Source organism: Dermacentor albipictus, chromosome 7 (assembly GCF_038994185.2).
Source record: "Dermacentor albipictus isolate Rhodes 1998 colony chromosome 7, USDA_Dalb.pri_finalv2, whole genome shotgun sequence".
Taxonomy (NCBI): Eukaryota; Metazoa; Arthropoda; class Arachnida; order Ixodida; family Ixodidae; genus Dermacentor; species Dermacentor albipictus.
Genome location: NC_091827.1, coordinates 19834967 through 19850373, shown reverse-complemented (window position 1 = coordinate 19850373; position 15407 = coordinate 19834967). Strand labels below are relative to the sequence as shown.

Sequence of the window (15407 nt, the reverse complement as noted above, 5' to 3'; positions counted from 1 at the left end):
GAGTCCTTCACTACGGCGTGCCTCATAATCAGAAAGCGGTTTTGGCACGTAAAACCCCATAATTTAATTTTTTAAAATTAAGCCTTATGGTTTTCTTAAGGTTAGTTCCTGGGAGGCACGCGAAGGCCTCCTGTGCGAATAAGTTATGTGGCCATGGGGACACAAAGCGAGAGATGATAATTATCGCTGTCAGCAGCCGAATTAACTAAAATTGAGTAATTAACTTTTTGTTGACTGCAGTAAGCGGCTACGTTTGCATCGAAAACTTAGAGGCAGTCGTGTTTCTACCATGTATCAGTTGGAAGACTTTTAGCGTGTCTGTGCTCCGATATATCGGACTCCAAATTTTAATTGTCGTTCGCATGATTACGCGTGCAAGAGAGTGAGGATGGGCGCAAAGCTCCTTCCTGATGTGACGCGGCTGCTGCGTGCGGCGTTTAGTCTGACAACGGGGCGGAGGCATTGGCAAAGATGATAAATGTCCCGCTTTATAGATATAGTTCTAGCTTGTCACGCTATAGCGTATACGCTCGCAAGAGCCCTATAGCGTGTATAGCTTACGTGTACTGCGCACGCGCGGTGTGTGCATCACGCATACGCTAACGCTTACGCCATTATACGTTCCTCGCTACACGCTACACCCCAATCTCTCCATTATATGTCTCTCTGAGAGGCTCCTGCTGTTGTCCGAGAGCTTTGCGGAGTCTCGGAGGGTTTGCAAATAGCAGTCGCCTTCCACACGGTCGCTCGCGTCGTTGGAGACGACAATGCACTCATACGACGACACGAGGCATAGGCCTATATGTACAGTCGACCGCAAACGTTTACGGGACGCAGGATCTGCCAAGAAGCTGAATTCTCGCGAAGCGTGGTCACACAGCCTCGAATTAAATGTTCCAGCATAGTAGCAGCCTTCGCCACCTATACACGGCGATTCATTAAATACGAAGTGTCATGCCTCGACAGTGCAGGAATTCACATTTGAAGGGGAAACCGCATCCCGTAAACTTTTGCTGTTCACTGTACATATGTAGATTTAGATTCTGGAGTATTGCGTGCCTAAACCACAATCTGATCATGAGGCAGGCCGTGGTGAGGTATACTCCAGATCAAATCAGACCACCTGGGGGCTCTTTAACGCGCACCAGGTGCACGATGCACACATATAAGCTGCACACGTCCTCCCTGCGACAAACCTACGTACACCTTCAAGGGCATCGTTCCCTCCATAAAGCGATTAGCGTTCTAGAAGCTTTCCGCTATTCGCTAATGTGTGTGTGTACGTGTGTTCGACAAGGCCATCTACCAATTCGGCTTAAGTATATACTGACACACACCGTTCCAAGTTATAAAAACTCTTACCGCGCGCTTCTCGGCATTAAGCGAAATGATGACGCTAAGTCGCAAAAGTACGAAGGTTGGGTTAACACTCGCCGGATACATTCCAACTCGATGTACTAAAGTTCGTCTCGAAATGCCGGGCTCACGGCGTCATATAGATATCATCCTGACGTCGTCACACCGAGCAACATTCGTAACGGTATAGCGAACTTGCGGACGCACGCACGAACACGAAAGCAGACGAAGACTGGCACAGAGAAACAGGGCGGACAAAAATACTCGGCTCACAAGTTCGACTCTGGTTTGTCGTCTGCTTCTGCAGTGCATTCGCTCATGCGTGCACAAGTGCGCGGCTTTTACAACAATAATGATTGACGAGTACTGACCGTCCAGCCAACCTCGGCACCTCGAGAACGCGTCGTGTTAGTGCTCCTTTAATACTACTTTTTATGAACTGGAACACGTTAGGCGTGACGTTAAGAGACAGGAAGACGGCGGTGTGGATTCTCAGAGAGCAATCGCGTGTAGCCGACACTCTCTAGTTGACGTTAATAGCGAGAGGTGGAGCCGGGCACCTAGGCTATTTAATGTATTGTAAGTGATAAAAGAAAGGTGCCATCAGCACTCGGTGTTCCCAGGTCGCATCGAAACGTTCCGTACGCTGTTCCAAGAATTCCGTAGGTTTCTTACGGAATCTGTATGGATTAGGTATAAAATTTCGTAAAGTTTTCATAACAGTTATACTGAATTAATGGAATGCGTGCGGAACGTTTCGATAGGGAAAGATGGCCGGTGGTCTGTTATAGGGTTACAGTACGAGTGAGGAGGGAAAGGAAGCGCAGTGAATGACGGCAGAGATGTACAGTTGCGGACAGAATAAAATGGACCACGGGATCTCCGAAAACGTTCAATTCCCGAGCAGCCTCTAGCATTAACCAGTAAAACTGCCCACGACAACGTTGTTAGCATATTCTAGTCGAGGTCCAAAATGCAAATACCAGATTTCGTTGTGAGGTTGCGGAGATATTCAGCTTTTTGCTTAGATTTCATGGTCCATAATATTCTGTCCGCGACTGTACATACGTGGCACCATGAAATGAGGAAGTTTGCATGCAAGATGGGACAAGCTGGCGCTAGACAGCGGTAATTGGAGACCGCTGGGTTCTAGAAGCCTGCAGCGGACGTTAAACATAGGTTTACTTATGATGTTTACGTAAAACGGCAACGTGAGTGCACGTAAACAAACTCTGGCCTAATTTTGCGCCTCTCAGTCGGGTTGATTGGCGCACCCGTGCATCTCGCAGGCGACGGCGCAGACGGGCCGCCCGGGCACCTCCCTGCGGGCCCCTCCCCCTCCGACGGGCGGGGGCCGCCCAATGACCCGCGAGGGTCGCCCGCTGACTGGAATACGGCGACGACCCCAGACCCGCACTGCGGCCACCCGGCACGGCGTCGAGAGGGCGCTCACCACAGCCGCAGGAAGAACGGCACGTATGCACACGCGCAGCGTGATGTAGAGCAATTCGTTGGTCATCTTTTGTATGTATGTATGTATGTATGTATGTATGTATGTATGTATGTATGTATGTATGTATGTATGTATGTATGTATGTATGTATGTATGTATGTATGTGCACACACACACACACACACACACACACACATATAAATAAACGAGAAGAAAGGGGATTAACCGAGGGGCGCGATTTTTATTAGTCATATCATAAGAAGCCAACAAACACTGACACCAAGGACAACATGGGGTAATTACTTGTGCTTAATAAATGAAGTAAAGAAACGATAAATTAATGCTCACGTAAAGTGGATGATAAAACAACTTGCTGCAGGTGGGAACCGCGAACCCACAACCTTCGCATTTCGCGTGCGATGCTCTACCAATTGAGCTACCGCGGCGTCGTTTTCCCATCCACTTTCTTGGGTATTTATGTGTCCTAGTAGAACCCTGGGAGTGTTAGCCAGCGCCACCACTCACAGACCTTGGCGGCGGACGTGGAACGTCCTTTTTGCCGCAGGCGTCACGAGAATGTGATCTTTTTTTGGGTGAAGGCAACTGGTCAATAAACCGACATATGCTACCTGAAGGCATCAATGTTGCCGGATTCGAGACCCTCGTTCTGTAATAAACGAGAAGAAAGGGGGTTAACCGAGGGACCCGATATTTATTAGTCGTATAATGAGAAGCCAACAAACACTGACACCAAGGACAACATGGGGCAAATTGCATGTGCTTAATAAATGAAATAAAGTAACGATAAATCAATGGAAATTAAAGTGGATGATAAAACAACTTGCCGCAGGTGGGAACCGAACCCACAACCTTCGCATTTCGCGTGCGATGCTCTACCAATTGAGCTACCGCGGCGCCGTTTTCCCATCCACTTTCTTGGGTATTTATGTGTCTTAGTACATATATATATATATATATATATGTGTGTGTGTGTGTGTGTGTGTGTGTGTACCGGGATCGTAACCCTGCACCTCCACCAAATACAGCGCGGGGTGTTCGCCTAGCAGCACTAGTTCTAGGTTGTACCGGTAGGCTTAAACAGGCCGGGGCTATAGCGAAACGGGGAAGCAAGCGATTCTCGTCGTCGTCTCTTTCACCAGCACTATGGCCACTGCCCAGTGCCTTCAGTACAATATATATATGTAGTAGGTAAAGAGGAATTCTTCAGGTTACCTTTCAAACGTAAAGAAATTGAGTGGTCCTACAAGGTAAACAGATATTTAATTTCAGCAGTTTCGACCGGTTGACCGATGAATTTCTTCATATATATATATATATATGGGCATATATATATATATGAGAGTTAGACGTCCATCCACTCGTAGCAGTTGTTACAAAGGAAACCCATACGGGTTTAATCGAAAGAACAGCCTCGCACTTGAAGAAAAATTCGTCCTGGTCCGGGACCACCGCCACGCGGATGTCGTAGAACTCGGAGCGGACCCTCGCAGTGCGCCCGGGTAGCTATTGTCTTGCGTCTTGGTCGGCGCGTGGGAAGGGGCCTCCGACGACGTTCCCGCCGCAACTCCCCCACTCATAGCAGATCAGGTCCGCGTTGGTGGGTTCGGCAACAATAGTTGGTCCGCGGAACTCATTCAGTCACAACGGCGACGAGGCTAGAGCGTAACGGTGGCGTTCCTTGTAAGTTGACGCCGCCGTCGTCGTAACTGGCTGGCAACACTTGCACCTCAGCTGGGCCGTTCTTAACAACGCTAAACTCTATTGCGTGCGTGCAGGCCCGGCCGACGACTGCGGCACCCGCAATGGTGCAAGAGTTAGCAGAGTTCGGTCGACTGGGCGCGGCCTCTTCGGGCTGGCCGGACAAGCCGTGGCTCTCCAAGCCGCTCTTCCGCTTCCTGTACCACCAACGAGGTGACGTCAGACAGGTAAGCATGCGCGCTCGAAGAACGACAAAATAGCGCCGTGGCGTCGTCGCCCACTGACCGAAGATGCCGTGTGCGTGCCGAAGATGATTTCTAGGTGTCCCGCACTTCAACAGGGCACGTACAGTCAAAGCGTACAGGGGTTGCGACTCTGAATAGTGTCAAATTCCGCCATGATGGCTTTTTGAACCAATCAGAGGCGCCGTAGCATCTCCGTGGGCCAATCAAAGCTGAGAATAGGTTCGGCTTGTCAGGTCGAAATCCGGTCGTCGGTTTCACGTAAACGCTTGCACGTCGGGATGAACGAGCGTCGATGCGAGTTCGATGAACCTGCTAACAAGGGCCGTGGAACTGACTCGCCCATGCTCGCTTGGCAAGATGTATGTAAAACGCGGTACGGTCTGGCTGCGTCAGCTCAACTAAGCTCGTACGGAGTTCGCGAAAGGAAATCCCTCTGCCCGCGGTGACTGACAATTAAGCCACACGTATACGCAGGCGTTGGAGCTGGCGGGCCAGGAGCGGGCGACCGACTGCTGTGGATGGTGGTCGCTGCAGCGCGGCCGCTGTCTGCTCAGGCTGGGAATGCTGCGAGAGGCAGAGCACCAGTTCAGGAAGGCGGCGGAGGCCGGCGACCCCCAGCCCAGGGCGTTCCTGTGGCTCGCCAGGGTAACACGTCCTGCGACGCCTTGCTCTTTTTCGCGGTGTAACCAATCTTCCTCCCCCCCCCCCTACAGATCATCCTGCACAATGTCTCGAAGGCTTAAGGCTGCCGCCTTTGCCGAGCAAAAAAAAAAAGGCAGAACTAATTGATAACTGTACAATTATACGAATAGCCGAAACGCGTCATGTACGAGGCGGGTACTGCAGCTGGGCTCCTCTCTCGCACTTCGATAATGATGAGTTATTAGCATCCCTTATGAAATGGGGCGATGACAAATAGGCATCTTCCTTAAAATCTCTAAGCCCTATACCTTGTACAGTTACCTAAGTATGTAATTAACAGGTCCGGTTCTGTCTCTTCCGTGCTTTTATTTCCACCAGTACTCAGTATCTTGTTCATCTCGACTGCTGCCCTCCGGGCACGCTGCTCCATCTAGCGGTGACGCCGTAAAAACCTTTCGCGTGGCCTCCGAGATCGCACTCGTACGAAAGCGAAAATGCCGCTGTATGTCCACCGGCCTTTTCACCGCCGCGCACATGGCCGCGCCGCCGGCCGCTTTCTCCGCGAGCGTATACCGACGCTTGTACACGCATAAGCTGAAGAGTGGTTGCGATTTTTATTCGATGAAGCTTCGTCGTGCCCCGATGGCGCTAAAGGTGAACAGTGTGTGAAGTAAATTCACGCTACGTATGAATGGACACCGCGTGAAAAATGCAGATGATGAGCGCTGTACGGGCGCGGCATTGCGGAAGCATCGAGCGAAGATCTTATTACTCCTTTAGGGGTCAGCGACAGCCTGCGAGTGTACTCACGCTCGGGAATGCGTACGGACTGCCTGAGCGTGCGTGTTCTCGGGAAGAGCAGAAAGAACATATGGAAGGCCATGTTCGGAAGAAAGCAGCGCAGAAACTTCATACTGGAACCATAGGAGGCGTCCTCAGCGGTTAGGACTGTCTTAAAAAAGCGTAAGCTATTGAAGGGGCTTTAGTGTACGCAGCCGCGGGCTCTCCTCTCGCTCTTTCCTCTGGACCCGCTGTGCCATCTAGCGGTGCCGCCGCGAAGTCAGGTCGTTGCCTCCGAGATGCGCGACCCGCGCGAACGCCGATATTTAATCCGTCCTTCACGGCGGGCGTTCGTGGCGCAGCGCGTTAAAAGCGCCGGCCTGCTGTGCTTCAGGAACCCCTTGTGACGCGGGCTTTAATCTGCCCAGCAACGCAGAAATTTTGAAGGATTTTCTTTTGTTCATTGAAGATTCGCGGTGAACGAGGTTAGGCCCACATTTTTAGACTCACTACATTCGGTATCGGCCAAGATTCTCAGACTAGACTGCACCATCTTTGGGATCGCGGTTCATATGTTTGGTTGCATATTTAGGTAGCCGGAAAGAAAACTGGTCTGACAATGCCAAGAATGATATTCGCATTAAAAGAAAACCGGAGCCTGCAGGCGCTGGGCTGTGGAGGTCGCGTGCTAGGCTGTGACACTGTGAACATTACAGTCGCGTCCATAGCCTGAAGAGAGCGCTTTGAGCTGACGTCTCAACAGCGTGCCGGCCACGTATGCAGAAGGAGCACGTAAACACGCGCCAGCAGAATGGCTCCAAAACGTGCACTCAGCGTCGATGACACCCAGGCCCGAAAGGAGCGTCGCGCAGAACAGGGGTGTCTTCGCTACGCACCGAAACGTGGCACAAACCGCGAATGTGTATGCACAATGTATGGTATGGTATGGTAAAACTTTATTAATTAAAGTCCTGCAGATCGTGAGTCTTCACGAAGCGGGCCGCTCCCACGTGGGAACCGGAAGGCCGAGCCTCTCGGCCGCATCGTGGGCCTGCTGGACAGCCCAGAGTTGGTCAGCCAGAAGAGGGCTGCGGAGAACCGCCTCCCATCTGGCCGAGCTGTTAGCGATGATAGAGCGTGACCGAGCACACCGCCAGAGCATATGGTCTAACGTGGCTATATCTCGCGTACAATTTTATAATAATTGAATGAATTACGAACAGCCCCATAATTCAATGAAAGTTTAAAGGGACACTAAAGGGAAACAACAAAATCAGTTTAGACTAATAAAGCATTGTTTGAGAACCCCGCAGGCAGTCATTTCAAGAAACTAGTTTGAATATTAGACGAGAAAATGAAGGTCCAAGTATCAGTATTTGAATTTCGCGCCGAAACGCCAGCGCCGGTACGCCAGCGTGACGTCAGGGATTCCAAAGTTTGTTTTCGCATTTGGGCCGCGTTGGCTGCATAAAGGTTCCCGAAACTTGGCATGTTTAATATTTGGTTCCTTTAGAACACAATGTAGTCAATCTGTACCGCTATATATAATTAGTAGGCCCTAGAAAATGCCATCAAAATCCATGACGTCACAGCCCCCAGGTGCGTGAACTTAAGTAGGCGTCGCCACCCGTATTTCGTTCTTACGCTTTTTCTGGCTTACCAAACGTCTTATCGTTGTAAGAGTGGTGTTTTTGGTGTTGTAGAACGGTGATTTACTGATTCAGAAGAAATCACTTTTCACTTTAGTGTCCCTTTAACACTTCTGCCACGATGCGATGTGTCCCGTAAGGCAACGACAATGCGCAATCTTCTCAGAGATTCTGAGCAATGACGCACAACAACGCTTCAAGCAAACACGTCCCCCTCTGCGTTCTGTGGGCCACGCAGACAAACAGCAGTGGTGCACACAAGGTAACGTTTTATATCAACTCGCCATCTCTGGCTTTGTACTAAACGCTGAAATTACACATTCGCCACCAACACCACTGCTAATTATAGTCATTCAAAGCAGACAGCATACAAAGTTTCGCTTACATCGATTCCTACAATGCGTGGGATCCGCCATTTTTTTTACTTTGCCTAGTTGCACAGTTATTCAAGATTAATTAAGCTACTTCGCAAGTGTTAAATTTAGGGCAAAACTTAAAATGGGGAAAGTTGTAGAGTATCCAATGAAACATCTCATTCTGCAGCCTCTAGCGGGGATGAGAAGAGCGCTCCGCCGTCGCACACTTACTAGCCGAAACACAAAGCAGCGTCTGGGGAACGACGTAGACCGTGGACGGCGGGTTTCTCCCCACGTTGCGGGGAGCAGTCTCCCCAGCTCCGAGATTGGGGAAGGAGGTGCACGTGTCGCAGCAAGAGGCGCGCGCTCTAGAGACAGAGAAAGGGAGAGAGAGGTTTGACGGGAAAGGTCATTCTCTGCTTCCCCGCAGGGAGCACGGTTCAGCGCCCGAGCGAGGCGTGACAGGCAGCAGCGAGAGCGGCGGAAGCGCCCCCTCTCCGCGCGACCTTTCAGCTAGCGCGCGCGTAATCATCACGTGATGGCCGCGCGAGGAGGCCGTTTCTGAGATAACGGCATGCGCGCACATCCCCGCAGACATGGCAACACAAACAAACGACTGATAATTTACGCAAACGCACCGGCGCCCATCTCTTCGGGAGGTATTCCATAGAGAAAGGTATTCCGTTTGCGAGCGAGGTGACGTCACGCCGCCTGCAGCGCAGCTGCAGCTGCTGCGGGTACAGGTCGGGGATTCCCGCGAAACGCTTCAGATCGTGCACAACATGCCTCTCGAAATGCGACACGCGGCATGAAGAGAGTAAAGAGAGAAAGAAAAAAGCACACGCATACGCACATATCCAACGCAGTGTTGAAATCTAAATTTGAACTAAATTTATCTAAATTCTAAATATCTAAATTTAATCTAAATCTAAACTCAAACGCGAAGCTCGTTTGAGTTAGCGAGGTACACAGCTACAGCAGCGGCTGCAAATGGCACGAGCCCAGCCTCGTCGTCTGCAGTTGTTAGCCGTCTGCGTCACCAAGACAAAAGCGAAGCGTGGCGCTTGTCGAGGGAAGAATGTCGAGAGGTCAATGGGGGCGACAGATATGCAAATACCGTGTGAGTAAGCGTCGCGGCACGCGCGCGCGATAGATTTAAATGACGTCATTCGCCTTCCATTCAAACCTCCAGGCTTCAAGAAAAAGTGCCCTTGCATACCGGCAGCATTGATCACGCCAAGGGCACGCGCACGAACCGCATAAACCTTCGACGGTGACGGCTGGCAGCGCAAACGGGTCACTTGGAAGGGAATTTTCATTTGAACAGCGCTGATCCTTCCTGTCTTTGCGCGCCTCTCAGTCTTCATATATTTTCGCCGTTGAATATGCCGCGCCAACTTCGTAGGGGGAGGGCTTCACCGACCTTGCGAACGAAGTACCGGCCACCTCAACAGAACCCCCTCTCCTTCAGAATACCAGGAAAGGCCGAACGACGCACAAGAAGCTTTTAACGCGACTATGCGCGACTTAGTGCCACATACGCAGAGGCCGTCGCCTATGCAGGATCGCCGAGAGCAAAGCCACCCTCCGCGTCCGAGGCGTCTTGGTGCTGTTGACTCCTTCCTTTCATTCCCTCTCCCTCTTGTGCAGCGCGGTTGAGGTTTCCTCTACTGAGAGCAGTTACTGCGCTGCACTTTACCCCAATTCTTCCTCCACAAGAATCTCCTTCGACCGATTGATTCATTCGCAGACCTATCGCTTAACACGTGACGAGCGAAACTCTCTTCCGTGCAGGGAGAATGGTTTCCCTGTACACCAGAGCGCGTGCCGTTATGCTTCGTCGCATGCTTACCGTACCAGCGCCGATACCTTCAACCCCCTTGACCTTCCGTCCTAGCCATTCCTTCGAGTTCATGCTGGCCTTCTCGGTGCTTTCCGTGGCTCTGCTTCTGGCAAGTGAACAGTCGTTGCGGTGGGATCAACCTACCAAATACACAATAGCTTTCCGTTTCAGCCGTGCTTTAGGAACGACGCCTCCGTGGCGAGGAAGTGTGCGAGGAAAGGGAATGCAGGGGCGTGAATAAGGATAAGGGAAGGAGCGGGGAACATGGTGATTCGCTTGCGCTTGTATTTAGTGTTCCGGTTGAGGGACACCTGCCGCTTCGTGTACGGTTTTTTCTTTAACTCCTGGCGTATAACAGAAGTTTCTGACGGGGTCTGGTCGAGGCGTTTTGCAGCACCCGAAAGACTTTCATGACCGCCGAGTGTCAGTGAGCTTTAGTGCGCGACTCCATAAGCCCGCCAGACTTGTGCGTGTACTTAAGCCGTTCGTCAAATATGCAATAGCGTTTTCTTAAGGGAAACATTCTTGGCACCAATCGTCCACTTTGCGGATAGCTGTGGTCTGGGTAACTGTTTGTGGGAAGGAACTAGCTCCCGGCGGAAGGAGCATTCTTTAATGTAAGGGATATATGGTAATGATGGACACATTATTTGTATTTTTTTCCTCGGAGCCTAGCGTGATTGATTCCTTTTGTGTGGGAGGTGAAGAAACTGCCGAAGGTACTCCCTACGTGCCAGCGATGACTCAACAACAGCCCAGTTTCAGAGGAACAGAGCTCCAGCTGGGCGACATGCTCGGAACGGTGAGACGGAGCCTTTACAAGTTCAAGATAGTGTTGAGATTCGAAGTTTAGAACATCACCTACGTAGCAAGGTAGAATGATGTTTCCACAAGCCTTTTATGATTTCTCCGTGCAGTTACGTCGATGAAGCTGTTAGGCTTGGTTAGCGCGAGTTGATGGGTTAGTTCGCCCGACGTACGAAGGAAGCAGCGCAGGGAGACTCGCGCTAACCACCGTTGCGTTCTCCAGGGTAGAGTTCGACAGTTCGGGGAAAGGGTCCCTCTAAAGTCGCACACGCACACAAAAGAGGGCTGTAAACACTGCGGGGCTTCCGCCAGACCGGCAGACACTCGAGATGACCATGGCGAATTAGGAAGTCACGCTTCGTTTGGACGAGGAGGTCACCACTCGTACCGGACCCACTGGGCCCTTCCTGCCGGACTGCTCAGCCGCTGCCATGGCGATACTTTAACCCTCTGCTTTCCTATCTCCTTTGCTCCCACTATCCCCCCCCCCCCCTTCTGTTGACGCTGAGCCGTGCCCCCGCAAGGGCTGCAGAAAACAGCGTCAACCTTTCCTTATCCCTTCATGAACCACTTCTCTCTCGACGAGGCATGGTGGGCGAAAATCGTTTTTGCACGGCGCGCTAGATGCCAACCGTAACACCACTGAGCTACCGCAACGGAAGCCATTCAGATGAATTCAGATCCAGGAAATTCTTTCAGAGGGGTTAATTTCTTGGTCGTCAGGGATCAGCTGCATTTTGTTGATGCGATCGATTCCGTCAAGGTCCTTGCTTTTCCCGCGAGGAGGATATAGCAATAGATTGGTCTGACCTCGCGTCTCCTTCAGGGCACATGTGTTCGAGGTCTGCAGAGAGATTTTCACGTCGGTCAATGTCGAGCGATGCGACTTCGTGCAACAAAAACGCGTGCAACAGACTCCATTGAGAGATGTTCCGGAACACCTAACAGGGCCTGTCCCAGTAGGAGTGCTGCAAGATCGTGCATCTTCTAGCATCCTCCTAATACGTCCTCATCATCAGCCATCCCTTCTTTTTATTTCATTTTTCTTTTTCCCACATGACGGGTGGCACGCTAGAGCACGCCAACTCAGGTCGACCTCTCTCCCTTTCCTCGAGTACAATTTCTCTCTCTCTTGCTACAGGCTCGCGAACGCTCCGCTGGTCTGCTCAGTTGCTGCCATGACGACATTCTACCTTTCTCCCTCCCACATTCTATCTCCTTTACTCCCATCTCCCCCGCCCCACTGGCGCTGAACCGTGCTCCCGCAAGGGTTGCAGATAGCTTTAGTTTAGGGGACGCAAGCGGCTTGCGTACGCAAGAACTAGGGGCGACGGAACTGCGCAAGCGCAGACGTCTGAGTCAGCGCCTGCGCAGTACCGTCGCCCCTAGTTCTTGCGTACGCAAGCCGCTTGCGTCCCCTAAACTAAAACTATTCAGCTTTTCCTCCTTCCCCCAAACACTTCTCTCTCTCTCTCTCCGCGCCTCTTCTTGCGTGTCGCAGGCGCAGCTGCAGATGGATCAGCCGCTGGCCGCCGTGGAGGCGTACAGGCGCGGCTTGGACAAGTTCCCCAACGAGGCCGCCCTCGTGGCGCCCATGGCGCGCGTCTACGAGGTACGTACACATCGTGGCCGCCCTTGCGTTGCATGCACGGGGTGAGCGTGCGCTTTAGCTGCAGCGCGTGCGGCTCGCAGGGCCTGCACGACCTGCAGCGCTCGGCCAAGCTGTACCGGGAGCTGCTGTCGCAGGACTCAGTGCACGTGGAGGCCATCGCCTGCGTCGCCACGCACCACTTCTACGCGGACCAGCCGGAGATGGCGCTCAGGTTCTACAGGTACGCGGGTTCGCCGCTGGGGGCGCTGATGTGACTCGCGGACTCGGTCGTTATCACTTAACTCATCTTTTTTTATGTTAACAGCTGTACGAGTACTTGTCAAGATATCACTTGGATCCCAACTACTACAGTTGCCACTATACAACTGGTCAAAGTTCCAGTTGGACCCAACTGGGACCATTTGCTTCCAGTACCGCTGGTTCAAGTTCCAGTTGGATCCCAACTGGTATACCATTTGCTTCGAGCAGAACTGGTGTTGGTTCCAGTTGGGATCCCAACTGGAACCAGTTGCTGTTAATGTTAAGTTGGCTTGTAAATGGAACCAGTTTTATCCCAGTTGGTCTCTAACTGGGACCGGTTGGCCTGTAACTGGGACCAGTTGGTTTCCTACTGGAACCAGTCAGACCCAGTCAATGCCAGTTGGGATCAGTTGGAATCCAGTTGAATATTTTCACCTGGGTGCCGACGCGCATATAGCGACGGGTAGGAAGACGGAGGGTACAGGTAAAAGACAGACGAGTTTTTTTTTTTTTTTTGAAGAAGAAGAATGTAAATGGTAAAAACCAGGAGGCCTCAAAAAAAAAAAGAGAGAGAGAGGAAAGTCAACACGGCCTCAACTACATCTTTTCACGCTGTGGCGAACCAACAGCACTATCGCACCTTTTCGCCACCGCACAGCAGATTCGAAACGGAGACGCCCGTACGGCCGGCTTAATTCGTTGCCCTCAGTACGAGCAGAGTCCTTTAATATACCCTGGTATGAGCGAGAAGGTTGCGGGTGATTTTATGGGACGTACGCCGCAGAAAACAGTGGGACACCAGTGGGACGAGCCTGGAAGACAAACTTCGAGCACTCTTAAACAACGTTGGTCCCTCGGTCCGAACCAGGGAGTAAGAACTTTTCACCGTGGTCCGGACCACTCAGCGAAGGTGAGACTAAAATAAAATAAAAGGAAACAACATGACGAAAGACCGTCGTGGGACGTGGTGCTGATGGTGTGTGATGCAAATCGCAGCATTCTTGGCCATGGACATGCCTCGGTTGTGCGCTTGTCACGTGACAGGCTTGCTCCCAAGCCTGGATTCCAGTCGATGTCTCTAATGTCTCTAGGAGTCTCTAATTTTGTCCGAAGAAAGTTGTCGGCCAGAAGGAGAAACGGAACTCGATCTTTACTCATACTCAACGGCGGACACCGAGATGTCGCTAAAAATTTAAATTCGCACCCTAGGGTTCAGTCCGGCTTAACTGTGTTCACGTGCGCTTTGGTAAGCGTACGTATTTAGTCCGTTAAACCACCTGTGCACTCCGAGTCCATGACGTCATGCTACCTGGCCCAACTGCCATAGAGTCTAGTGGGGATGTTCCCAAGTGGGCCGCGCTATAATTTTGACGTCAGCGCTTTCGTCTCGCCTAGCTTGGCAATGGAAATTTCGGGCCTAGTAGCGTGACGTCATAAAGCAGAGGGCACAGGCAACCGGTCACTACGCAGGCGGACTGACCCAAAGCCAGCCTCAGCCCAACGCCCGCATGCACCGCGGGCCGACAAGCCTAAACCGTCTCGCAAAATAAGTGTTTCGCTTCGCTCACGAGGTACGCTGCCTCCATGCAGTGCTCGTCATCTGCACTGTCTTTCTCGGCAAGTTAATTTGAATTCACATCTAACATATGCAATGCGAAAGATGAAACCGCGCCGCCTTCTTCGCCGTCCCGTCCTTCGCGCTGCATATGTAAAATACTTTTCATCACTTTGCTCCACTTAACGAATGCATCTATTAACGCTTTAGCGAGCTGTGCCACGAATGTACTGGGTATGTGTCGCTCTTCACTTAACCTCTAGCTCGCCAACCTGTGTCACGTGGTGTGTGCCACTAAGAATGCGGAAAGCGAGGTTCCCTCGCTTTCCAGTCGCTCGGTCTATACATGCAGTGAGCAAACGAAGAAGCTATAACAAATGAACTGTACAGTGAACTTGGATGCAGCCAGCGCCTCTGGCGGTGGCGGCACGAAATACTGACTTTGTGCAAACCGCTGTTCGTTAGGAAGGCGAAGGTTAGGTTTGACATTGGCTGAGCTTGAAGGTCAGATTTACGGAACTAGGCGTTTTCTAGGTTTTGTACCTGGAACAGTAGAGCTATCGCTCTCAAAACTTCGTAGCGCAACCAGCCGCCCCGTTTTAGAGGGGACGCTCATAGCGTCCATCCATCCACCCACCCGGCGGCGGAAAAGAGGAGTCCCACTGCAGTACACGCCTCATACATATACCTCGTTTTGACGGTGTGCAATACGCTGTGTCGCTATATTGATTCAGTGCTAATGCATTAGCGTCAGCAGTCATCGTGGTATGGGTTCTGCCGCAATCCCCCTCCCCCCTTTTATCCCCCGTTGTGTTTCGTCTCATTTGCACTGGTCTTCCAGAATGTGAACTATGCACCACATATCTCCACCAACCAAATGAAGCCGAATCAGCTCGTACCGTGTCCAGAAAAATTCATCTCGGTTCAAGGTTCGAACCCTGCCAAGCCGTCATTCCATGGCAGTAGCTCGATCTATATACACATGCATTGAGATAACGAAGAGGCTTTAACAAATGGCAGGCTAAAGGCCAATGAGCCAGCAATTCGAATCGCATTACTTCTCTATTGTTTCGCCATTCACAGGCAGCCGCTAGCGTTCTGCTGCGCACGCTGAGACAGATGTGACGTCAATGAACCGCACATGGCCCCT

At 51.5% G+C, this 15407-nt stretch overlaps 1 protein-coding gene and 1 non-coding gene across 2 annotated transcripts in view; one reads left to right on the top strand and one right to left on the bottom strand.

Moving 5' to 3' along the window:
* BBS8 (tetratricopeptide repeat protein 8) overlaps positions 1 to 15407 on the top strand; it is a 32253-nt gene that overhangs the window by 10512 nt on the left and 6334 nt on the right. The window contains exons 3-7 of the mRNA XM_065424719.2: positions 2646 to 2828; positions 4606 to 4755; positions 5248 to 5418; positions 12352 to 12462; positions 12543 to 12682. Of these exons, the coding sequence (XP_065280791.2) occupies positions 2646 to 2828; positions 4606 to 4755; positions 5248 to 5418; positions 12352 to 12462; positions 12543 to 12682 (755 nt within the window). The remainder of the gene's footprint in view (positions 1 to 2645; positions 2829 to 4605; positions 4756 to 5247; positions 5419 to 12351; positions 12463 to 12542; positions 12683 to 15407) is intronic.
* TRNAS-CGA (transfer RNA serine (anticodon CGA)) lies at positions 3652 to 3724 on the bottom strand. Its single transcript has one exon. It is a non-coding gene; the product is annotated as a tRNA-Ser (tRNA).